The 23,034-nt window shown below is 39.1% G+C and overlaps 1 protein-coding gene across 2 annotated transcripts in view; it reads right to left on the bottom strand.

Annotated features, from left to right (window-relative positions):
* The window catches only part of slc4a11 (solute carrier family 4 member 11), a 114,770-nt gene that overhangs the window by 60,355 nt on the left and 31,381 nt on the right, over positions 1 to 23,034 (bottom strand). For both annotated transcript variants that reach the window (XM_074660839.1, XM_074660840.1), the window contains exons 2-4: positions 20,141 to 20,191; positions 11,699 to 11,815; positions 2,300 to 2,343 (exon numbers count right to left, since the gene is read on the bottom strand). In XM_074660839.1, coding sequence (XP_074516940.1) covers positions 2,300 to 2,343; positions 11,699 to 11,815; positions 20,141 to 20,191 — 212 coding nt within the window. The remainder of the gene's footprint in view (positions 1 to 2,299; positions 2,344 to 11,698; positions 11,816 to 20,140; positions 20,192 to 23,034) is intronic.

The following is a 23,034-nucleotide window of genomic DNA, read 5'->3' as shown; positions in this document are numbered from 1 at the left end:
TGACTGTTGTTTGACTGGAGTCTGGTGGCTTTGTGGAGAGCATATTAATTGCATGTTTTGTTAATAAATTATAATAATTGTCCAAATCCCTGCTGATTTTATTCATTATATATTCACGTTAACGTGCATCACATAGCATCGTGCCGGAAAAGGGGCGAAAATTTGTGTCACTGGCCATCGGAGCTGGAACCGATAAATACCTGTGACTACTGCAGAGTCATTTGTCCGGGGAATAAATGAAGATTGTAACCTTTCCTACTAGACAAAAGCCAGATGTTAGAGATGTTAGATAGAGGTGTTGGTGGGTGTTAGTGGGGTTTTTTGTCCAGCAGGAAAGGGGCTTTATAGTAGAGTTGTTTGGGATCACTTTATACTGTATGTCTGTAATCCATTTTATGCAATACTGGGTAACGTTTCCACAAAAGGTGTAAAAATAAAGGTCGATTTGATTCCTGTGAGTAGTCCCTCTTCTCTGAACATGCAACAGCTACTGGTGTGTTTGTTTGTATTAAAAAACAGTACACAGGTCTGTCCATGATGAAGACTTTAGCTCATAATGTGCGTGCATACAGAAAGTCAATTAAGATAACAAATGGTAAACACATAGGACCTCAGGCTAGCCGTCAACAGTACAGGACCATCAAACATCACCGACGTTCTCTACAGCTGTCCTTTATCAGCGAACAACATTTGGATTCCCTGAAGTCCGTAAGATCCATATCAGCATAGTTCAGGTATATTTTAATTGATCAGATATATTAAGACTAATCACATTGTGGTCCTCTGCTTTAACTCCGTCTGGATTCTGTAGGTATCATCATGGTGACATTGCCTTTGCTAAAACAACAGAATGAGCTCCTAACATGGAACAAAGTGAGCGAGCAAACAGTCAAGAGGCATGAAAAGATAAACAGCAGTTTCACAGAAGATATTCAGTCTGACAGCAGAGTTATTCAGTTGTCAAGCACATCTCGCATAAACTGGATTGTTTTTTACAAACCTCAGTGTTCTTCAGCTGCACTATGGAGCTGAGGGCTATTACAGTATGAAGGATATATAAGTATCGGATGATACAGTACTCATGACTCAGCCAAAAAATCTTGATTAGGACATCCTTAGATGTCCTAATGAAAGCTGTCAGTAAATGAAGCTTAGCTTAAGTTACTGACGACGACTAAGGACCAAAAATATATAATTAACTAAAATATTCTTTCTAGTCTTTCATTCACTGCTCCCACTTAATCACTTCTACTTCCATCAAAACATCATTTCCTTACTTTCATGTACAATAAACACTCATAAATGTGCATTTGGTTCAAATGAAGTACGTTAGAACTAGTGTTGTTCTTGTGATTAAAATATAACAGTAACACTTTCTACAACGCCCATGTCTTATAAACATACTTATAATGCGTTATAATCTGCTTATAGCACTGCATAATTATAGTTATAAGCACTCATATGTTCATAATGTTTAACAATAATCATAACACATTATGAAGCATTTTAAAATTATGAAATAAATAATTAAAGGTAAAGCTTAATATTAAATAAATTAATAATAAAGGTCAAGTATCATAATACTTCATAATTGCTGGTAACTCACTTATATTTTTTTTGTATCATAGTGTATTATAATTCCCATAGTTGTGATACATTATAATCACATTATAAAGCATTATAATGTGATATAAATGACTCTAAGTGGTCATTGTTTGCTGTAAGCCTGCCCTCTCTTAGTCGATTAGTCGACTAATTGGCCGTTTTGGTCTTCGTTGACTTAGATTTCTTTCGTCGATTAGTCAATTTTTATGCTTTTTTCATGCTGAATGACTTATTTCCAAGAAAACATAAGATTTAAAGTGGTGCTTTTGTGTGTGTTTCTTTGCGGAGAGACTCAGTTTTACAGATCTGACGATTAAATCAACACAAAACGTTGTTTACTTAAAGCAAACAATGACCACTTGACCACACAGAATTATACAGTGCTATAAGCAGCTTATAACACAATATATATATAGTATATATGTATAATGCATTATAGATATGAGCGTCATAGAAAGTGTTACTAAATATTGGATACTGTGCGTTTCTTTCTATGATCCATCCTCCCGGATTGGAGACGTAGAGTTTAAAGTCAAATTTCCTTTACAGAGTAATTAGGATGTGAGTCGAGCTGAACCGTATTGACAGATGGCTGCACTCATTATCAGCAACGTGCCAAGTTCCCTGACTGCCAGAAATCACCTTATCTTTGAAGTAATAATATATCATACATTCACTGAATATTTATGCTCACCTTTCTCGATGTGTTCAGCAGCACGCAGCCAGAGTCGTCAGCGTCTGAGGAGGAACAAGAAGAGAGGTACAATTAGACGTGTGCCGTAATAAAACATCATCATATACTGTACAGTATGTCTGCAATGAATATATCCTGCTGCACACAGATTGTATGTGTTATATTGACTACAATGACTGTCTTGTCCGGCTCATTATTAAACATTAGTAATGGTATAACTACATCTTTTGTCGTCAGTAATGCCTTTATTAGAGAACTGATGGTAAAGAGATGACAGGAAATGAGGCGAGAGAGAGAGAGATGGGGAATTACATGACTGGAAAGCAGACTAAAACTGGGAATGTTGCCGTTCATGGACATGACTTTGACCCGCTTGATCACAAGGCAACCCTGTCTCCTACAAAATCATGTTCCCAAACTGCATTCGCAATTACGTTTCGAGAGATTAGACTGTATATAAAGATGGACGACACAGGTCCCCAAAAGTGAAGCCAAAGCATCTGGATCGCCCCCTGGTGGCTGGCTGCAGTATAGCTCATAAACCCCGCCTCCTTCATGTTAGTGGATGGGACATGGACCAAAATAAAAAGTCAAAGTACACATCAAATAATTTTTTCCAGAAGATGGCTTCTGCCATTTTAGGTAGTTCTCATCACGCTGATGTCATTTTTCTGACAAGTTTGGTTTTCATTAGTTATCTGATGCTAGAAAAACGGAGTGAGATGTCTTGATTGGCAGCTGTGAGTCTCTCCCGCTGACCGGCTCGGCTCGCGATTGGTTCAGGCGGGTGACCTTGATACCGCTGCTCTACCGCCCGATCACTACTGCGCAGACTCTGGCTCCAAATGACGTCAAACTTCAAGATGTTTTGGCTTCACTTCTGTACAGTGGGAGGAAGTGGAGATGCGTCGTCCCTCTTTATATACAGTCTATGGTTTAAACACGTCGTTAATGTTGTAAACTGAAAAAAAAAGGCAACAAAACTACTTGGTTAGTTTTAAACCCCATCATGGTTTGGCCTAAAAAGACGTATGTTTGTTACGTTATATAAATTATGGATGTAAATTAAAATAAGTGAAGCGTGAAATCAGATTAGAAAAGACTAATCTATTGCGAGGTATTCTTAGTTTCATTTATTTTAATTATTTATTTATTTGTATATATTTATTTATCTATTTAGTATTTATTATATTTTCATTGTAAATATATGTATCCTTTTAACTTTATTTTTAGCTATTTACTTTCAAATAATTTTTTAATCATTAATACTATTTTATAGACTGCCATATATTCAGTTTGGGGGAAGGTTTTGTGTTATATGTATAATCTGTTAAATGCATAAAATCAATAAATAAATGTTTTAAAAAATAAATAAATGAACGTTGACTTTTAGTTTCACACAAGACACAAACAGCGGTCTCCTGGGTAAAAGTCCTGTACTTGTTTGACCCGTCACCCACCACACCACTATCATTATAAACGTATTTGTCAAAAAGAAACGTAATCCACGATAAATAAAGTGTCGTTGTATGGGATAATACATAGTTAAAACGCTGCTGAACGTTCCGTATTTGCATTTAAAAGCATGTTCTAACCAGCGGAGCGCTCATTATTGATGGTGTGAATTCTGAAATAAAGATCACAAGTAACAAACCACTCAGCCAGCAAAGAAAGAAAAGAAGCCTGAGACCCCTTTTTTCTAAAAGCAATGAAAATGTCAAGAGGCAAGTCTCTAAATGCTCTCATTGAACAGGGATTGGAAGTTCTCTGCTGATAAGGTTTTAATACACACGTCTGTGGAGCTGAGGCGAGTGCTCTGATAAAGTACAAAGGTCTGGATTTTTCCAGTGTCGCAAAAAAAAAAGGGGAAAAACCTTTTATGTTAGAAAACAATACGGGGACAAACCGAGGGAATGAGGTTTTCACCAGTTCACCCTTAATAACTAGCAGACTCAGTACCCTGCTGACTCTCATGAAACAGTTCGCCGCTGCCGTTACATAACGCCGTTATCGCCGTTTACTGTGGGGAGGACGTTATTAGGTTACCATGGGCTTTCCTCCTCTGCTCCACGTGATGCACTATGTCGGCTCCGTCTGGAAATCAATCAGTGCTTAACTCCTCCCTCCAGCGACGGGAAAAGCAAGAAACCCCCCCCCCCCCCCCACCTCCCCCTTTTAACAAGCCAATAAGCCTCCGGAAAGCACCAGGATATCATAATATCAATATGTCCAGCCACAAGTGAACATGTTTGAGCGCCAGTCGGAAGGAAAAGGGGGGTGCTTTGATCGCCACGCCGAACACCTTGCCATCACAAAACGCCGCAGGGCAGTGGAGGAAGAAAGCGGGCTGATCCGCTCCCAGAGGGGAGAGCGAGCTGCGGCTCTAATTGCTGTCAGGCTTGCAGCCGTAAGGAGATATTCATATATTCATATTAGATTACCTCGCCCCCAATGATCACCTCCTTCTAATGGCCTCTGTACGTCTCAATATACTGTGTGGCTTAAAGTAATCCAGGGGAAATTCAGGGTTTAGGGATTAGGGAGAGGAAGTGTTAAAATGTGACACGGGCTTGTTTCCCTACTTGGTTCCTTATTTGATCAGTTACAACTGTTGATTATATTCAGTCAGCCACAAGTGTTGTGTAATCTCAGAGTGGCGTGGTGTATTATTTTAATCATTAAAGGTTGCAGGGTGGTGACTGAGGACGGCTGAATTACTGTGTGATGGGAAAGAGCTCAAGTGTCCTTGGGTCTGGACTGGGCATTTCAAATATGTGTTATAAATTTAAAAAATAATTGGTTTGGTAGTGTAGAAAAAATGAATATTTTTTTTACTTTCAGAATACTAAGAAAGCATTTCCCATCAGATCGGTAACAAGGCCGATCGATGGGTATACAAACCCTTACGGCTAGGGGTGTAACGATTCATCTACTACATCGATGTATCCATTTATATTCCTACGATCCAACTACATCGATAGGTACTAAAATTGGTGACTTTAAATAATCCATCCATCCATCTTCAACCGCTTATCCAGGATCGGGTCGCGGGGGCAACAGCTCCAGCAGGGGACCCCAAACTTCCCTTTCCCGGGCCACATTAACCAGCTCTGACTGGGGGATCCCGAGGCGTTCCCAGGCCAGTGTGGAGATATAATCTCTCCACCTAGTCCTGGGTCTTCCCCGTGGTCTCCTCCCAGCTGGTCGTGCCTGGAACATCTTCCTAGGGAGGCGCCCAGGGGGCATCCTTACTAGATGCCCGAACCACCTTAACTGGCTCCTTCCGAGTCCCTCACGGATGACTGAGCTTCTCACCCTATCTCTAAGGGAGACGCCAGCCACCCTCCTGAGGAAACCCATTTCGGCCGCTTGTACCCGCGATCTCGTTCTTTCGGTCATGACCCAGCCCTCATGACCATAGGTGAGAGTAGGAACGAAGATTGACCGGTAGATCGAGAGCTTTGTCTTCCGGCTCAGCTCTCTTTTCGTCACAACGGTGCGGTAAAGCGAATGCAATACCGCCCCCGCTGCTCCGATTCTCTGACCAATCTCACGTTCCATAGTCCCCTCACTCGCGAACAAGACCCCGAGGTACTTGAACTCCGTCACTTGGGGTAAGGACTCATTCCCTACATGGAGTAAGCAATCCATCGGTTTCCTGCTGAGAACCATGGCCTCAGATTTAGAGGTACTGATTCTCATCCTTCATTTCATCTTCAAGTTCTCCACACTGAGTGTATGTTCATGAAACAAACCCCACAAAGTTATCAAGGTCAAGTGATGACCTTGGTCAAAACCTAAATCCTCAAGTTTCCAGTGTGAGAGAGACACCCGTCCTTCCTCGTAACTTTTCCACTTCAGTATTCAGCCAAATTGATTGAACTGAGATGGAACTGAGCCCGGCGCTGGCAGATGTATAATCATGAAATCAATTCTATTTATGGAGAGCATTTGACAGCTTTATGACAAAGTTCTCTGAAGAGAGAAGAATGGATAAGATCATGTCAAAACGATAAAGAACACACAGACAACAAACAACATCGTTGTATTATGGTTCCAGCTGACAACACTTCCAAAAAGCTCTTCAGTTTCTAATCCTCAGCACTCACTTGCCATCAATCACTTTGTTTGATTTTTGCCTGATGCCACTTACACCACAAATACTGAGCAGAATATATTACTGACTCTCCGGCCCTCACACGAGGACGGTGAGCTCTCTGCAGATACTTCTATTATCTGTGACACGAAAATGCAAATAACACATCTGCAAATATTCTGTGTCTAGGGCTTTTATTGTGAAAGGTAAGAACTGAAGGAGTGGATCTGGTCTGCGCTGCCTTTGTCAAGGTTGAAAGGTGTAATAAAGTTTGCCGTCTTGGCTCGGACTACGGAGCCTCTGTGTTCTCGTTTCATAAGTATAGGCGCAACTCAAGCTGTTCTGCACAACGTGATTGGTTGATGCCTTTATTCACGGTGCCAAAGCTCAGAAAAAACACCTTGTTCCGTGAAAAAAAGTATGTTGCTTTTTCTCCACGTCATATTTGCATTCTGTGAGAAAGTATTCATGACAAAAACAACAAAAAATATGTTGACGTGCGAAAACGCCTCCGTGCGAAAACGCCTCCGTTGATTGAAGGCCTAACTAAGAGTTGATCTTAGTTTAGTGTAGTTTTGCAAATATCTGGTGAGAAAAGTTTTTACCTGATGCTTGAATATTATCATTATATTAGTGGTATAAAATGGTCTTAAAATGACAATTATATAGTTTATCCCAATTATTTCTTTGACAATATATCATCCAACAAAATTAGTTGTTGTTAAGTGAAATATTTGTCAAGATATTTCACTTAAAACTACAAATTCAAAACCTCATAGTAGCGCTAGAGGAGCACCAAAATCCTGAAGGTTCATCATCTGGGAACCATGGATTTCTGCACAGGACTTTGGACCTATTCATCCAGTAGACGCTGAGTAATTTTACATATTAATATATGTATATTAGCAACAAAATGACGTAATCTCTGGGGATTATTAGAGGAATTTGTGCTTTTCCTGTTGTCTTCTAACTTTATACTACAGCCTACTTTACTCACACCTTACCCGTACTTGCTGTTATATCTTATCTTCATAAAATTATGCTGCTGCAGAAACATTTTGTCAGAATAGCGACTTTCATCAATTCATGTGCTGCAACCTCTCCGCTTCTCTTGAAATGTAATGCGTTGGCTATTTTTATTTATTCTTCAAATATGTACCTTTATTGTTGAAGTGAAGTACATGAATACAGACTTGTACTTATAATGTTATATGTCAAACTTATAAAAATATGAATATGTGATTATCTTTATCTAGAATCAAGATGATTTTGTTATGTTTTTCATTAGCAGCTGATCATAACTTACTTAACTTAACTTATAACTTACAATGATTTTTCTGAGACAAATTCAGAGCCAACAAAATCCACTTCATCATTAAAATTTGACCGCTCGTCTTATTTCTAAGAAATTAAAAAATTAAAAAATTAAAAAATTAAAAAATTAAAATCTGTCTAAATTGAGACAGGAAGAACTATTAAGTGTTTCACAGATGAATCCTCTGGATGATGACGGCACTGTGGTAAAGAGAGAAAACTACTGCAGTACTTTGGAGGCTGAGCTCGTATTTGGGACATTAAACCAAAAACGCTCTTTAAATAACTCAAATATTGGAAGCCATTATGAAATGTATCCTTAGTGTGGTGCAGTTAAATATCCAACAGGCACGATATCATAAAGGTCAAGATTGAATACTGTCCCAGAAACCGGGCTGGCATTAGACCAGAATTATAAAAGCATCCAAAGCATGACTACATGTTCTCACGGAAGAAGCCACAGTTAAATGCAGGGAAAGAAATGAATTAATTATAACAGACAGATGTTTTTGAAATTAGATTTAGATAGGAGCTGCTGTCTCTGGGTCTGATGTAATCACTAAGCTATTTGCTTTTCCACACCACTGCTTATTTAGCCAGACAGGATGTGATTAAAAGTCCTGTGTGGAGTCTTACATTGATTTGATATGGTGGACATATTCCACAGTGGCTTGCTGATGTGGAATAATAAAATGACATAATAATTTGTGACAAATTAAAAGGAGAAACAGGCAAGCAAACAGCTAATGACACCGCGGTCTAATGTATGTGACAACTCCACTTTGAGGGGGCGGGGGAATAAAAAGCAAACATACTAACAAACATTCAGCTGAAATCTGGGAACAGATACTGTCGGATATGAAAAACATGAGTGTGTACAAACACTAATAGGTTTAAGGGTTCAGCTCACACTAAAGACGGGGGTGATTTCATTTTTGTGTGATATGGCTATTATGTAGTAGGGGTGGGAAAAAAAATCAATTCACCTAAGCATCGTAACTTTTTAAATCAATATATTTGCTTCATTTGAGTTTATGAGGAGGTAGAAGGAAGTTACCGCTTGTATTGTTGTAGTCTGAGTAACGTGACGTCATATACGTTCGGTAAATGTCGAAAGCAAAACAAACCGCAACGAGCCGAAACAAAAAAGTAGAAAACGGCGGAGGGTCCGCGTGGATACGACCTGCACCACACTACACATCCAGTAAAGGATGGAAACACTTTGGGTTTCACACATTCACATCACGACTAAAGCTGCATGCTAACTCTGTCATAGCCAGAAAACGTTATCGTATTACGGTAACGTGCGGTCAAGCCGGCCGTCGCTCTCATCTCTGTGGTCAAACGGTCCGACGCTACGACTGTAGAACACCCATATACTGACATTTATGTTAAATGCATTCAAGCGGCCCCGATGGATGGATAAAGAGAACGGAGCTGACGGGAGAGCTAGAGACCACCTTGGAGAAGTGAGAGGAAGTATACACGTTTTTTAAAATAAGGTGTTAACAAAGGGAACTGTATATACAAAATACATATATGGAAACAAGATTGATTGGGTTGTATTTACCAGAAGTATAAAACATAACATGTCCCTTATAAATTAAAAACAAAATACCACTAATTTGTGAGGGAAATGTCTTTATTCTTTGATTTTTGTGTTGCTGGAATTTTTTTTATAAATAATGCCTTACAATAACTGATTGAATGACAAACATTTTTATGTATTAATTTAGATATTTTTCAAATTAAATGTCCCTAGAAGTGTATAATTAAACTTTTTCCCATGGTATAGTGTTAAAATAGTTAACGCAATAAATCACAATATCGAATTGCAATACTTAAAAATCACAATACACATCGAATCGGCAGTCAAGTATCGTGATAGTATCGAAGAAGGAGATTAGAAGTGTATCGTCCCAGCCCTACTGTATAGCATGAGATGATATAATTTACCTGCTGTCTTGAGATTTTGCCATTTTTGTGACCTTTAACCTTTAACCACCAAATTCTAATCAGTTCATCCTCGAGTCCAAGTGGATGTTTGTGCCAAATTTGAAGAAAAGTCCCTCCAGGCGTTCCTGAGATATTGTGTTCACAACAATGGACCGGACGGACGGACGGAGGGACGGACGGACGGACAGACAACCCAAAAACATGATGCCTCCGGCCACAGCTTTCGTTTTTAACAATGAGTAAACTCTGGAAGCTCTCAATGCACAAACATAAAGATGTCACTGATTTCATTACAGAAGCTGCGAATTATTATATTTTTCATCTTATAATTTAGTTTTACATCCTGGCTCAAAGGTCCAAACACCACTCATCTGTTAACATTCATGGTAATGGCCATTTACTGTATAATCTGTTCTGCTCTGACAGTTTACACGACGCCACTCTCGTATTTTACGCTCCTACTTTAGACGTGACATTCCTAGCGCCTGTCCAACTTGAGAGAGACATGTTCACTGTTGTTTTCTTCCTCTAACTTGTTCCCAGCTTGCACCGCTCCGGCTCTCTTGTCAGATGCCTTAAGTGTTACTATGTATGGAGAATGAGCCCGAGTGACATGGTCACCTGTCACATTCAAAGGGAAACGGGCATCTCTCTCTTTCTCTCTCTCTCTCTTGCCTTCTCTACCCGTGGTGCACCTTTGACTGTTGCCGTGGCAACGGTAACCTGTTGACTCGTGGGGTTTCTGGTGATGGGGTCAAAATCATCTGCACCTGCAGCTGAAGGAGCTGTCTGTCAAGTCAACACCTGCCATCGGGGCTGTGGACGGACTCAGACCCCACCAGACCTCCGCAGAAATTAGCTCAGAGATTTTTCTTTCGCTGTCTTCTTGAAAGATGCCGTGGAGATCCGCCGTGACTGCAGACAAACACTGCCTTTGAAGAGTGTGCCTCATGTTATGATATAAAACATCTCCAAAAAGGCTGAAGGAAAAAAGTTGAAATGGTGATATCGATCACACAGCAGAGGAGATTACTGACCTGAAGAGGCATGTTCAGAGAGGCAGCTCGCCTTTCTTTTATACCTGGGAAAGCTGATTGTGACATTTCCACTTAAAATCAGATCCAGTCAAAGGTTGCAGCGCAGCCCGGTCACACAAAAAGGCTTACGAATGACACAATAATACTCAAGGCTAAAGCATGCAATAAGAACTCCGTTCTTGCTTTAGTAAGAACCTATTTAAGGCCAATCATGACGTTTTTCCTAAACCTAACTAAGTGGTTTTGCTGCCTAAATCTAACTGCAGCCGTTACCGTAGTTTTGATGCGTGACATAAAAATGACACGTGAAAAGGTTAAAATTAGGGCTGTCAATCGGTTGAAATAGTTAATTGTGATTAATCGCATGATTGCCCATAGTCGCACATTTTGTATCTGTTCAAAATATACCTTATTTGTCAAGCATTCACTACTCTTATCAACACGGGAGTGGGCAATTATGCTGGCTTGCTGTGTTTTGCTTTGTAAGCTACGTTAGTGACGTGTTTTCTGTACTTCTGTTACGTTGTTTCCGTACGTATTTTACTTAGTTTACATACTTATTTTAAGGCCCACCATCACGTTTTTTGTAAACCTAACTAAGTGGTGTAATAAATGCGTTTAATTCATGCCTGGGCGAGGCAAAACGTGACACTGACACGCTATCCTCTAGTGGACAGACGGGTGTATTACACGCTCTGACGTGATACCGGGTTGTGCAGTGACACGGCTCTACATGCACAGGAACATACTGACTATTTTAGATGAAGGATTTCTGCATAGAGCGCCGAAGTGAAACCAGAACTTCCAGGTTCTGTTTCACAAGTAAGAAAACCTCAATCAAAATCCCACTGACATTAGTAAAAACGTTAATAATCAAAGATCCAGCCTTGGAACAGAGCCTTTCTCAACAGTATGTCATGTGACTTGCTTTAGAAAACCCCACCACACACTCTAATCTCCGCTGCCCTCTCTCTCTGTCTCTCTTTGTGTACTGACCTGGCCCAGGGCTGATCTGGTTGTCATAGAGGTGGATGTCATCTCCGCAGGCGATCGGCGAGTCTTGTCCCTCCTCTCGGCCCTCGCTGCCCTCCTCCTGCTCCACCTCCCGCTGCTCTGGGGACACAACAGCACAGGGTCACCTCCTGGACCTCAGCAGCTACCAGGCAGGGCAGCAGACTCACTTTCATTATTATCATCTTCAGCAAAAGTAGCTGGCCAAGTCCAGAAATGTACTGCACATCATTTCACCACTCAGCTCATTTATAGGATAAATAATGCTTATCTATTTGACAAAACATCCATCAAGACAAGTATGTACATTTCCAGTGTTCTGTAGGCACAATACAATGAATGCATTCTTAAAAATAAATAAATAAATAAAAATACCAGGCTGATCATGTTGAGATTTTTTTTATTTGCATACAAAAAACACCAATTATTAGTATATAAAAACATACAATAAGAATATAAGCAGTAAAAACTCCCATTAAAGTAAACTCCTTTGAAAGAATTGTGCTTAACAAAAAGTTCAGAAGCGACAAAATATTATTAGAAGAAATTATGCTTTTCTGTGACAGCTTATCTGATAGTCAATGAACCGTCCTGACACTGTTAATAGGCATCTGGTGCTTAAAACAAAAAATCCTCTCAATTAGATGCAAATATTGTTTTAGTGTCACCTGAAGCGTGTCACACGGAGGCTCGCTTGTCAATTATGCACTGAGATTTCACTGCAGCGAGGTTGAGATTAAAAAGAGCTTTTAACTGCAGGATATGGTAAAAAACAGGCTTTATTATAGTTTTGTTATTTATTTAGGGCTGCAACTAACAATCATTTTCATTATCGATTAATCCACCTATTATTTTCTCAATTAATAAATTAAAAAAAAAGTTACCAGAGCCTTTTGTGAAATCTTTAAATGTCGTGTTTTTCTGACCAACAGTCCAAAACACAAAGATATTCAGTTTACTTACTAAAATACATAAAACTTCACATGAGAGCTGAAACCAGTGAATTTAAATGGTTTAATAGTTTCAGCTCAATACATTTAATATTGTACATGACCTCGGTGATTTTTACATTACCGACTTATCGTACGATATATATTTACATGAACTTGATCATTTTTAAGTTATTGACTATCGTACGATATATGAACATGACCTCGGTAATTTTTAGGCTATTGGCTTATCGTACGATATTTGGACATGACTTCAATCATTATTACTTTATTGACTTATCGTACGATATACGGACATAAACTAAATCATTTTTAGGTTATCTAGTTATTGTACGATATGTGGACATGACCTCTGTAATTTTTACGTTAATGACTTATCGCACGATATATGGACATGACCTTGATTCTTTTTACTTTATCGACTTATCGTACGACATATGGACATGACCTCGATAATTTTTATGTTATCGACTTATCGCACGATATGTGGTCATGATCTTGATTCTTTTTATTTTATCGACTTACCGTACGATATTTGAACATGGCTTCAATCATTATTACTTTATTGACTTATCGTACGATATGTGGACATGACCTTGATTCTTTTTACGTTATCAACTTATTGTACTGTACTCTAAGTGTACTTGCATTATTATGCTTGAATATTATCATTATATTAGTGCTATAAAAAGGTCTTAAAATGACAATTATATAGTTTATCCCAATTATTTCTTGGATAATATATCACCCAACAATATTAGTTGTTGCACAGGCCTAGTCTTGACGTCACTGTAAGCAGCACCTATTCTCATTGATTTACCTGGGAGAGATTCATTTATTAATTTAGTGCATAAATAGGTGTAAGCAGAGGACCCTCTACGTCTAAAAATCTAAAAGAAATAAAGCACAAATCGTGAAAGAAAAGGTTTTGGTCGGTGTTTGTTTTGGTATGAAGACAGATGTTTCATGAATCAGCAGGTAGACAGGTTTGTAACGGACAGGATTCTGTCTGGTAGAAAGCATCAGAGGACTCAGCCTGCAGCCTGTTGGTATGACTCATCCCATTCTCTCTTCCTGACACAGCAGCCTCTTTAAATCCAATCCTACAGTAACTAGTGGGCTCCCAAATATCATCCGGCGATCGGGCTTGATGCGACGAGAACAATACCCGTTGCTCTTTATCTGCTGACCTTATCTGTGAGGAGGCCCCAATTTCAGTTCATTCAGTTTGTCTTGCATCAGGATCATCCCTCAGCACTTGACATTATTTGAACCTCGCCGTGTCATCGCTCTGCCTGCCTGCATCCCTCTGCGCCTCAGACTCACCGGCTGGGCTCTGACTTTCAAATCACCTTGGGAGAGAGAAGAGAGCGGCTCCCGAGCTGGAGGAGCAAATGGACGGTTTTACTTCAATGGTATCAATTTCACAACAACTTTTTAAATATTCATTACTATTTTTGTAGTTTGGAAATGTTCTGTCATATCTGCATTTTACTTGCTTTATCTGTCTATTAATTTTTAATGTTAAACTCCAAATATACAATTCACTATTCAGAATTAAGGCTGATTCGATTAAAAATCTCAATTTGCATCGTTTTCCCAATGTGATTCCAATAATAAATGGTTTTCAGACGCATGAAGCTGAGCTCCCATCTCAGTGAATGTGACCAGTTGATACAATCATGCAACACGTAGAAGGAACACGGACGGGAGACGAGGGATGTTTGATATGAAAACACTGAATGATTGATGTGTTTCCTTCAAATGGTGTGCAGCGTTCTGCAGCAGCCTTTGACATGTGTTTGACATACAGAAAGACTACAGAGACGTAAACAGCCACACCAGAGCATGTTCGCCACATTAAAGGTGTTTTAAACTTTGCTGCTCTGTGTTCTGAGAATTACTCGAAGAGGATAAACAGCTGCTGCCGTTGTAATGTTATCTGATGGTACGTGTCCACAGGGGCGTTTTTTATCACGAGGGGACACCACGCTTCCCAACATTGGACGCTTGGTGTGCTGTCCCTAGAAACATGGCACTCGGCTCCTGATTGGACGAACGCTTTCCCGCTGTTGGCTGCTGCTCCCAGCTTTCAAACCGGAACCAGTATGGAGGCTCGTTTGGAAACTTTCTTCTCTTATTTCATGTAAATAGTTCACTGAAATGTGTTTCTGAAAACATTTGAGGCGAGAAATAATCCATGCAGTTGCTGAATCTGTCTTTATTTTGGATCAACAGCGTTTATTTTAAAAGATCGTCGGGAGTTTTGAGAGGCGGCGAGTCGCGTCGGACACCCGTGATTTGCATAAAGTAGACGAGCCCTCAACTTTATGCAAATAAGGAGCGGGCGTCGTGACGTCTAGTCTCTCGAATCGCGACGCCACGCTACCAGAATGCATTGTGCGACTGCTTACATAGACAATGAATGGGGAGCGTGGAAAGCACGGAGCTTGTTGACACGTACCATAAGGGTGCAACTAACCATCGCTTTCATAAATTGATTCATCTGTCAGTTATTGTTTTGATTAATTTGTCCACAAAATGCCAAAGGTGACATCTTCAAATGTTTTGTTTTATTCGACAAACAGTCCAAAATGGAGCTGAAGTGATTGGTTGATTAATCAGTTAGTAATTAATCAGTAATCTGGAACTACTTTCAGCCTCTCAATTAAGAAGATTGGCTTAGAGCTGCACAATTAATCACAATTTGATCAAAATCGCAATATGGCTACTGCAATTTTCAAATCCCAGGAGGCACAGTATTTGTTAAAAGGCAAAATGTGTGTCAAAATATAATTTTAAATCAAGTATTGTTGTGCTGCAGAGACGTCCTGGTCTATACATCATATTCTATAGACTTACAAAAACATCTTCGTTTGGTACAAATGACAAAAATCCAAACTAAATTAAATAGTTTTCCATGAAAATGAGAATAATAGTGTAAAAATTCAGATTCTTATAATATTGCAAATCATATCGTAATTGCAATATCAGTCAAGTTATATATTTTTTAAAAATCGTTCAGCCCTGTTGGCTCCTTTTCTTTGTATTATTTAATAGTAAACTGAATATTTTTAGGTTTTGGGGTTTTTGCTAAAGATAAAAAAAGCAATTTGATGACGTCAATTTAGACTTAAGGCAACACACTAAAGATAAAAACATTGTTTTCATGCACTGATCAATTTTGAGCTAAGAGCTATTTTGCTTCCATAACATGTTTTCTTTCAGACTAGTGGAAAGAAAACATCCAAAATACACATTTAGGTGTTTATTTCACTACTTTGTCTGTTTGCGTCTGTAGATTTCTCCTAAATTCACCAAATGTTATCATTAGATGATGCCTCATATGCATATTTAAACATAACATTTCAGAAAACTTGCAGTGCAACAAATAATTGTCTTGCTGTAAGTAATGAACTGGGGAAGTTTCATGGCGATATCTATTAGTTATTTTTTTTACCCTATTCACCTGTAGTGTCTTCAAAATGTATGAAATATTACAATCCATTTCTTTAAAATTATTTTTTTCTCACTCTGAGCCAAAAATCTCCACTTCAGCAGCACTTACATCCACCAAACTTTCTAGTTTCATTCCTATCTATATTCTGAAGGTTTTTACAGAAGGGTTTGTTCATATATCATTCATAGCCTGATTTATAGAACATTTTATCCCTAAAAACATGGCGAAAACTGTTTTTTTTATGGCTGTTTTTTTTGTATTTTCTGATTTATGGGGTGATTCAAAGAGATATCCACATGTAAAAACCTTTGACTCTAATATGCCAACAAAATGAAACAATAATATTGAACCTAACTTTATCCAATGTTCAGGTTTATGTTCTGGAAATGTATGCAAATTAGCACATATTTAATAAGATAATGCCTCATGTGCATATCTAAACATACAATTTCAGAAAATTTGTAATACAAAAAATATTTTTTTTAATGTTAGTAATCAACTGGGGAAGTTTCATGGTGATATCTATTAGTTAATTTTTTTAATGACATTTATAGACGAAACAATTACTTCTTTAGCAGAGAAAATAATCTGCAGATTAATCAGAAATGAAATTATCAGCAGCAAATCTTCACATTTGAGAGGCTGGAAACATCATGAATCATTGTTTCTGTTTATTAATTAATTAATTAAACAGTCAAGTCAACTAGTTTCAAGGGTTTCAAACATGTAATCACTAACATGAGCTGACATAAACATTAGTGTGCTTTTATGAGTCATCAAATCCTCTCGAGCCATTAAGATGAAGGTTAAGTTGGTCTTTCACTGTGACGAAACTTCCAGGGTTGGAAACGTCGATGACAGCTAAATTACAGGCTTTCCCACGTCGCTTTTAAGTATTTTTTTTTAAAATTCCCATTCTTCACACGTTGCATGTTTTTTGTTCACTGTTAAATATTTCCCTGTTAAATTACAATAAACTACTGGCATCTGTGGTCGCCAGCATTTTACTGTTTACTTGTGTCACTACTGTAATTTACTTCAACAGTTTATAATGGTCAAAGTTATTACAGTATTCTAAAGTATAATGTGAGGTTTACAGTGTAATACTGCAAATAGGTGTACCAGTAATCTACTGTATTTCTACAGTGTTGCTATTGTAATTTAAATTAATGGTTTCTAACCGTATGTGTTACAGTACTCTACTGAAAAATTCTCTGCATATTCATATTAATAAAAACTATTGTAAATTGCAGTCATATACTGTAAATAAGAGGAAGTCCCAGCTTTACATTTGAACATGTATTTAAAGGCAGCATTGTATGACACATTTTTATTTTTTTATTTATGTATTTTTTAAAATGTATTTATTTATTTATGTTTTTATTTATTATTTTTCTCATTTTTCCTTCCTGTTTTTTTTTTTTTATCTCTAGCATTTTCTTGGAATTAGTATTATTTTCTTTCTTTTAGAAATTTGTAAATTGTAATACATCTGTCTTTAATTTCAATATCAGGTTGCTTCCTGTTATAAGCCTTTTTTCAACCCACCTGTGCATTTATTTATGTTATTGTATATATCTTCTCTATTGTTTTATTGTATTATATGCACAAATAAAAAAACTAAAGAACTAAAAAACAAAGTATTATTTTAATGTAAAATGTATCCACCAAACAAACTGTTGATGTTGTATTTTGTACTATATTTTGGAAGAACAGTACACTGCTGTTAGAATATGGCTGTATTAATACAGTAATGTATTGTCGTTATGTATTCTAAAACACACAAAGAACATGATTTAACCCAATAATGTGCAGCCGTAATCAGATTCACTCACAATTGCTTGGCAAGCACACTAAATGAGCCCATTAATAGTTAATATGACTCAGAGACATATCAACTATTAACAGAAACTAATGAAGAACGTAATGACATAGGAAGGCAGCGGTACAACAGGATCACCTCTACGGTGCAAGACGTACAACAAATAGTATTTCTCATGTCACCGTGTTGCAGCATTTGATCGCCGAGTGCATCCTGCATCCAGACCGACCCTCGCTAATGAAGCTCTGAGATGACAATGGTGGATAATGCTTACTTGCCTACAATAATGTAATTGCATTTATATCCTGATAAAAGGTTGCCTAATAAAGACAGTTACGTTGGGCTGCAGCGGGGGGCCTCGTGTGATTCTGCTGAGTGAATCTTGTGTGTTGCAGGAGGGGAATAATTGGCCAGGGGAGACAGGGGGAATCCAATGCAAGCCTGTTCTGTCCTGACTGCTTGTGCTGCACATACTAATTGGACTACTCTCCTTGGCTTGAAGGTAATGAAACTGCCGTTATCATAACAGCCGGAGCAAAGTTCATTATTTATATCCAAATGCAGTGAAGTGTGAGAGCTGGGAGAGTTTTCGGTGTCTGTGTGCTGCAGTTCTAATCTTTAACTCACATCTTTCACTATGGATATATACTGTACGGAGCACATCATTGGCAGCACTCGTATAGAATATATCCTACTTACCCATCATGAGAGGATCACATTTTATCATTCACACTGGCTGTATTGGAAACTGCCTACTGCCTACTACTGACCTCCGTAGTAAATAGATTTATTTTGCAGTATGTTAGGCCAGGCTTAAGCTTCGAGTACAGCGCTACGAGCATGCACAGAGGAGTTATGCTCAGCGTTTTTTTTTCGCAATATGCTCCGAAACGCCAGAGGGCGTACAAACAAAATATTCTGTGGATAAGCAAGATGTCAGCAAGTGGTACCGGAAAGGAGAGTAGGCTGCCTGGAAACAGTAGTAAACACCGACGTGTTGCCGAACACCTCATTTGTGCACACTTACCTCCAAGTCAAAATGACTTTCCGTCTCTCGGTGCTTCACCTCGGGTCGCGACTCTTTCCATGAGACCTTTTTTTTTAGCTTTTACAAAACGATCTTTCATGTTCTTTCACAGCCTGTGCAGCAAAAAAACTCTTCTTTCTCCAGTGTGTTGCCTCTTTCTTTCCAAGAATTCAATGACGTGAATGTCCCAGAGACGTCTGTACAGGTGAAACCGCTCGGCCAGGCTTCCCTCGAAGGCGTCCGTGTTGAAATGAAAGATGCAGCGCGTGCAGTCGGCGTGTAGTTACAAAAATTCAGAGGTGCACGACCAAGCGCCGGGACAACTCGCGCACCACTGGAAAGTCGCTATGATGTATTTTTCTGGCGCTCGAACCTCACGCTGGCTTCACTACGGCGACCATAAACCAGGCCTTAGCCTTTAAACAAGCTCTTGGACAAAAAAACAAACTCAGACTCCTAAGGCATTGTCGAAAAATGCAGCTTATTGATCTTTGAAATGTTTTTGTTTGTGATCAATGTTAGTTGATTTTATAAGATACTGCATGGTTTAGCTCCACCACCCCTTAAATATTTTTTTTCTAACAGCTCATGGTGAATGAGACAAACAGGATCATTAATGCTCAACACAAATTGCTCAAACTGCCCCGGCAGGCGTAATAGCTTCCAGTTTTTGGAGCTTCTCAACAACGCAAATTTTCGATTCACCATAACTTTTTGTAATACTGCCAATATTCCAAATCTACACATTGGATTTCTCACTTCAAAAACTCTCAGAAGTGAATTTAGTGATGAAATAGCTACAAAAAATGTAAAAAACGTGCCATTTTTGACCACGGTTGTTGTGACCATAGAGTACCGTTCCAGCGTTTTTCATTGTGGGATACAGTAGGAGAGGTCGCCTGGTCTGATGCAGACTGGAGATTTTTTTCTAAAGTACAACATCTGGGTATTCTTAACATGCTATAGATTTTGTTTTTGTTTCTATACTGCATATTACATGCTGCATTTTGGTGAAATCAATACATTCTGCTGATATAGTTTGAGGTTTCAAATACAGCCACTGTGTCTCCAACGATTCCTTATTATCGGCTGCTCTGTTTTCCATTGTGGGAAAACCGTTTTTAGTGTACATTGCAATCATATGTTCTGGTGCTGGGCTCAGACTCACCCATTTCTTGAAAGAAGTATCCATTCTTGGACATCCCAGAGGGAGATGCCTCTGCAGGAGAGAGCAGAGAAAGACAGTAATCACTGAGGTGAAACAGCTAACAGTAACAGGCCCTGCAGGGAGACATTTTCATTTTAAAATGACATATTTGTTATTATTTTACACAGTAATTGTTGGTATGAGAGACGGTTACAAATACAAATCATTTAGTGCTGATATTCAAGAGGGAAAGACGAAGACAAAGAAGGTGAATTTAAGCATATCATTGATCCAGGAAGTACTTCACAAAAATATTATTCACTCATTCATTCGTTGACTCATGATCAAAGTATCTGCCCCCTAGTGGCCATTAGGAGACATGAGTCATGACAACGTCTACTTATGATGACACAGTGAAAAGTGCAATACTGCTAAATTGTGCATGTCTATGAAGTTTTGAGTTTTTGTACTGAGTGAATTTTTGCAAACGTTTTATGATAACATGTCACCCAAATTTAACAACAAAGCACATGATTTGATATTGCTCTCCAGAAGACCCACATAATGTTGTTTTATGTTTACGGTGTGGTTAGATTTAGGTACAAAAACAACTTTAAAAGTTACTACAATTAACTTTCATTTTGTGTTGATATTGGCGGCTGCTGTGGACAAAAGCATCGAGCACCACCGCTTTGTGTTGTGAAGCTCTGCAGCTGCCAGACTCCCTTTAGAAAACCTCTCATTTTACTGCAGCAGGGTCTGACAGTCTGCCCCGCTTAGTCCTGGTTCTGGTTCTCCCGTGCCTCCCTTCCCTCCAGCGGGCCCAGTAATACGTCCTGGGACGAAGGAGTTTCTGGTGAACCCGCATGCCATAAATCGTTTCATCTGATGTTGCAGGGAATCGCACCCGATGACAGGCATCAAGAATATCCACCATCACTATATAGAAATAGCCAATCTTCTTGCTGATGGTCTCGTTTGGGTCGTATAGTGGCATCAGTAATACACTGAGTCTGTTTCATAGTTAAAAGTTCCTTGTAGTAACGCCAAACGGACTATGGCTTGTGAAAGCGCCCTACAGTAGACATCAATAATGTTCAATATCCACAGCAAGATTCCTCATTAAAATTCCACGGATGCCTAGGAAATGTGTTTTGAACGGTGGTTTTTGACCCAGTAATCTGTTGTCATCGCTTGTATGTAATGCTGGTGATAATGTTAGATTACATATTAAATCCCTCTGAATAAGAGCCAAAACAAAAATGATAAATCGACTACCAAAATTGTTGCAGATGAATCTTTTCAGCACTAGATGATGTCCAAACATCTCCTCCATGAGATGTTGTTTTCTAGTTAGCGTTAAAGACACCGCGTGCACGTTGCTACCTGTTGCTCTGATTGATTTGAACATTTTAAATAATGCAAACAGCCTCAACGGGGGAGCCGCTTGACTTTTTTCTCAGTCTGACCACCTCGACAGAGATTTCGTGGACGCAGAAAGAGAAAGAGCTGATAAACAGCGAACGCTATTTAGATGGTGGAGCAAAACTTTGCCTCCTAATGAGGGCTATAGCTGTCAAAGACACTGTGTGTGAGAGTGAGCACAAAGTGGGCAGCCCCTGTAGTTCAACCAGAAGGCGAAAGAAGAAGAATTCCCTTTAGGGGATGGAAAGCGTTATCAGGGCCTCATCCTTAACATAGTCATTAGGTAGAAAAATTTTTTTAACAGGCGATGATTATATGCAGAAATACACTCTCTTTTCATCAGCGAAGGTCTCGACTTCGCTCGTACAATCAGTGATAATCCATAGTGAGTTTTGCTTCCAGGCAGGCAATCGTTTTTGCAGTGGCAGGGTGCAGCGTTTTTTAAAATGGTGGATATCTCATTTTGGAATTAAACTTAATCTGGTGAAGAGCTCCACTACAAATGCACAGAGAGAGGGAATTTAGAGTACAACATCTCCGAGTGTTTGTCACGCGTCCCTGTGGATGTGTGCAGCATGCGGATGGCACAGAAAGACGAGGCCGATATGGAGAGGGGATACTTTGAAGGTTATTGAGACATTGTGGGCTCATGCTGAAGGAGGGAGGAGAGGGAGGAGAGGAGGGGAGGATGTGCTACCAGACTTCACTCAGCCTCCTCTTGAGCATTAAGCCAATATGTTTACATATTCATCCTATAACCAGAGATCAACAGCATGCAGCGCGGGTATTTCCCCACTCAAATCCCACACAAAGGGACACCTGGCACAATCACACACACACACCTGTACAAGCACACTAACAAACACCGTCCGCTATGTGAAACTCTGATATAGAAGAGGGACGTCAAGATATCTCACTTCCTGAAAGGATGTCTTTGATGTGACAAGCATACAAACACACAATGCAATTTTAATTATATAAAATGTTCCTTCACTCTTGGGGCTGGACGCAGAGAGAGAGAGAGAGAGTAAAAGAAGCGGGGATTCATTTATCCCCACAACAATTAGCTGGTTTAATCTACACAGGTAATGATGTAGTTGCTGTAATAGATTGTTGCATGTCTTTTTAGTGTCCCTCTCTGGTGCTTTGACTCTTGCTGGGATGGTTAATGAGGCGTTGATCTTTTTGTGTATTTTTAAATCTTGTCTGCAAACTAAGTCTTCCCTCGGGAATACAGACAAGTTTAAAGAAATAGTTTGGGATATATGCTTATTCACTTTCTTGCTGACAGATGAGAAGATCAATACCAATCTCATGTGTGCACGGTAAAACAGGCTGTTGTCATACACCGTTCATAGCTACACCTATGAAATGTAATGCACTGTAATTTGTATATACTGTATATATATATATGTATATATATATATATATGTAAGGAATAAGGTACAGCGAGCCGATGCTGCACCCCGACGGGGATTCTTTCACAACAA

Source organism: Sebastes fasciatus, chromosome 15 (assembly GCF_043250625.1).
Source record: "Sebastes fasciatus isolate fSebFas1 chromosome 15, fSebFas1.pri, whole genome shotgun sequence".
Classification (NCBI taxonomy): domain Eukaryota; kingdom Metazoa; phylum Chordata; class Actinopteri; order Perciformes; family Sebastidae; genus Sebastes; species Sebastes fasciatus.
Note: the sequence above shows the minus strand (reverse complement) of the source record. Positions and strands in the feature narration are given on the sequence as shown.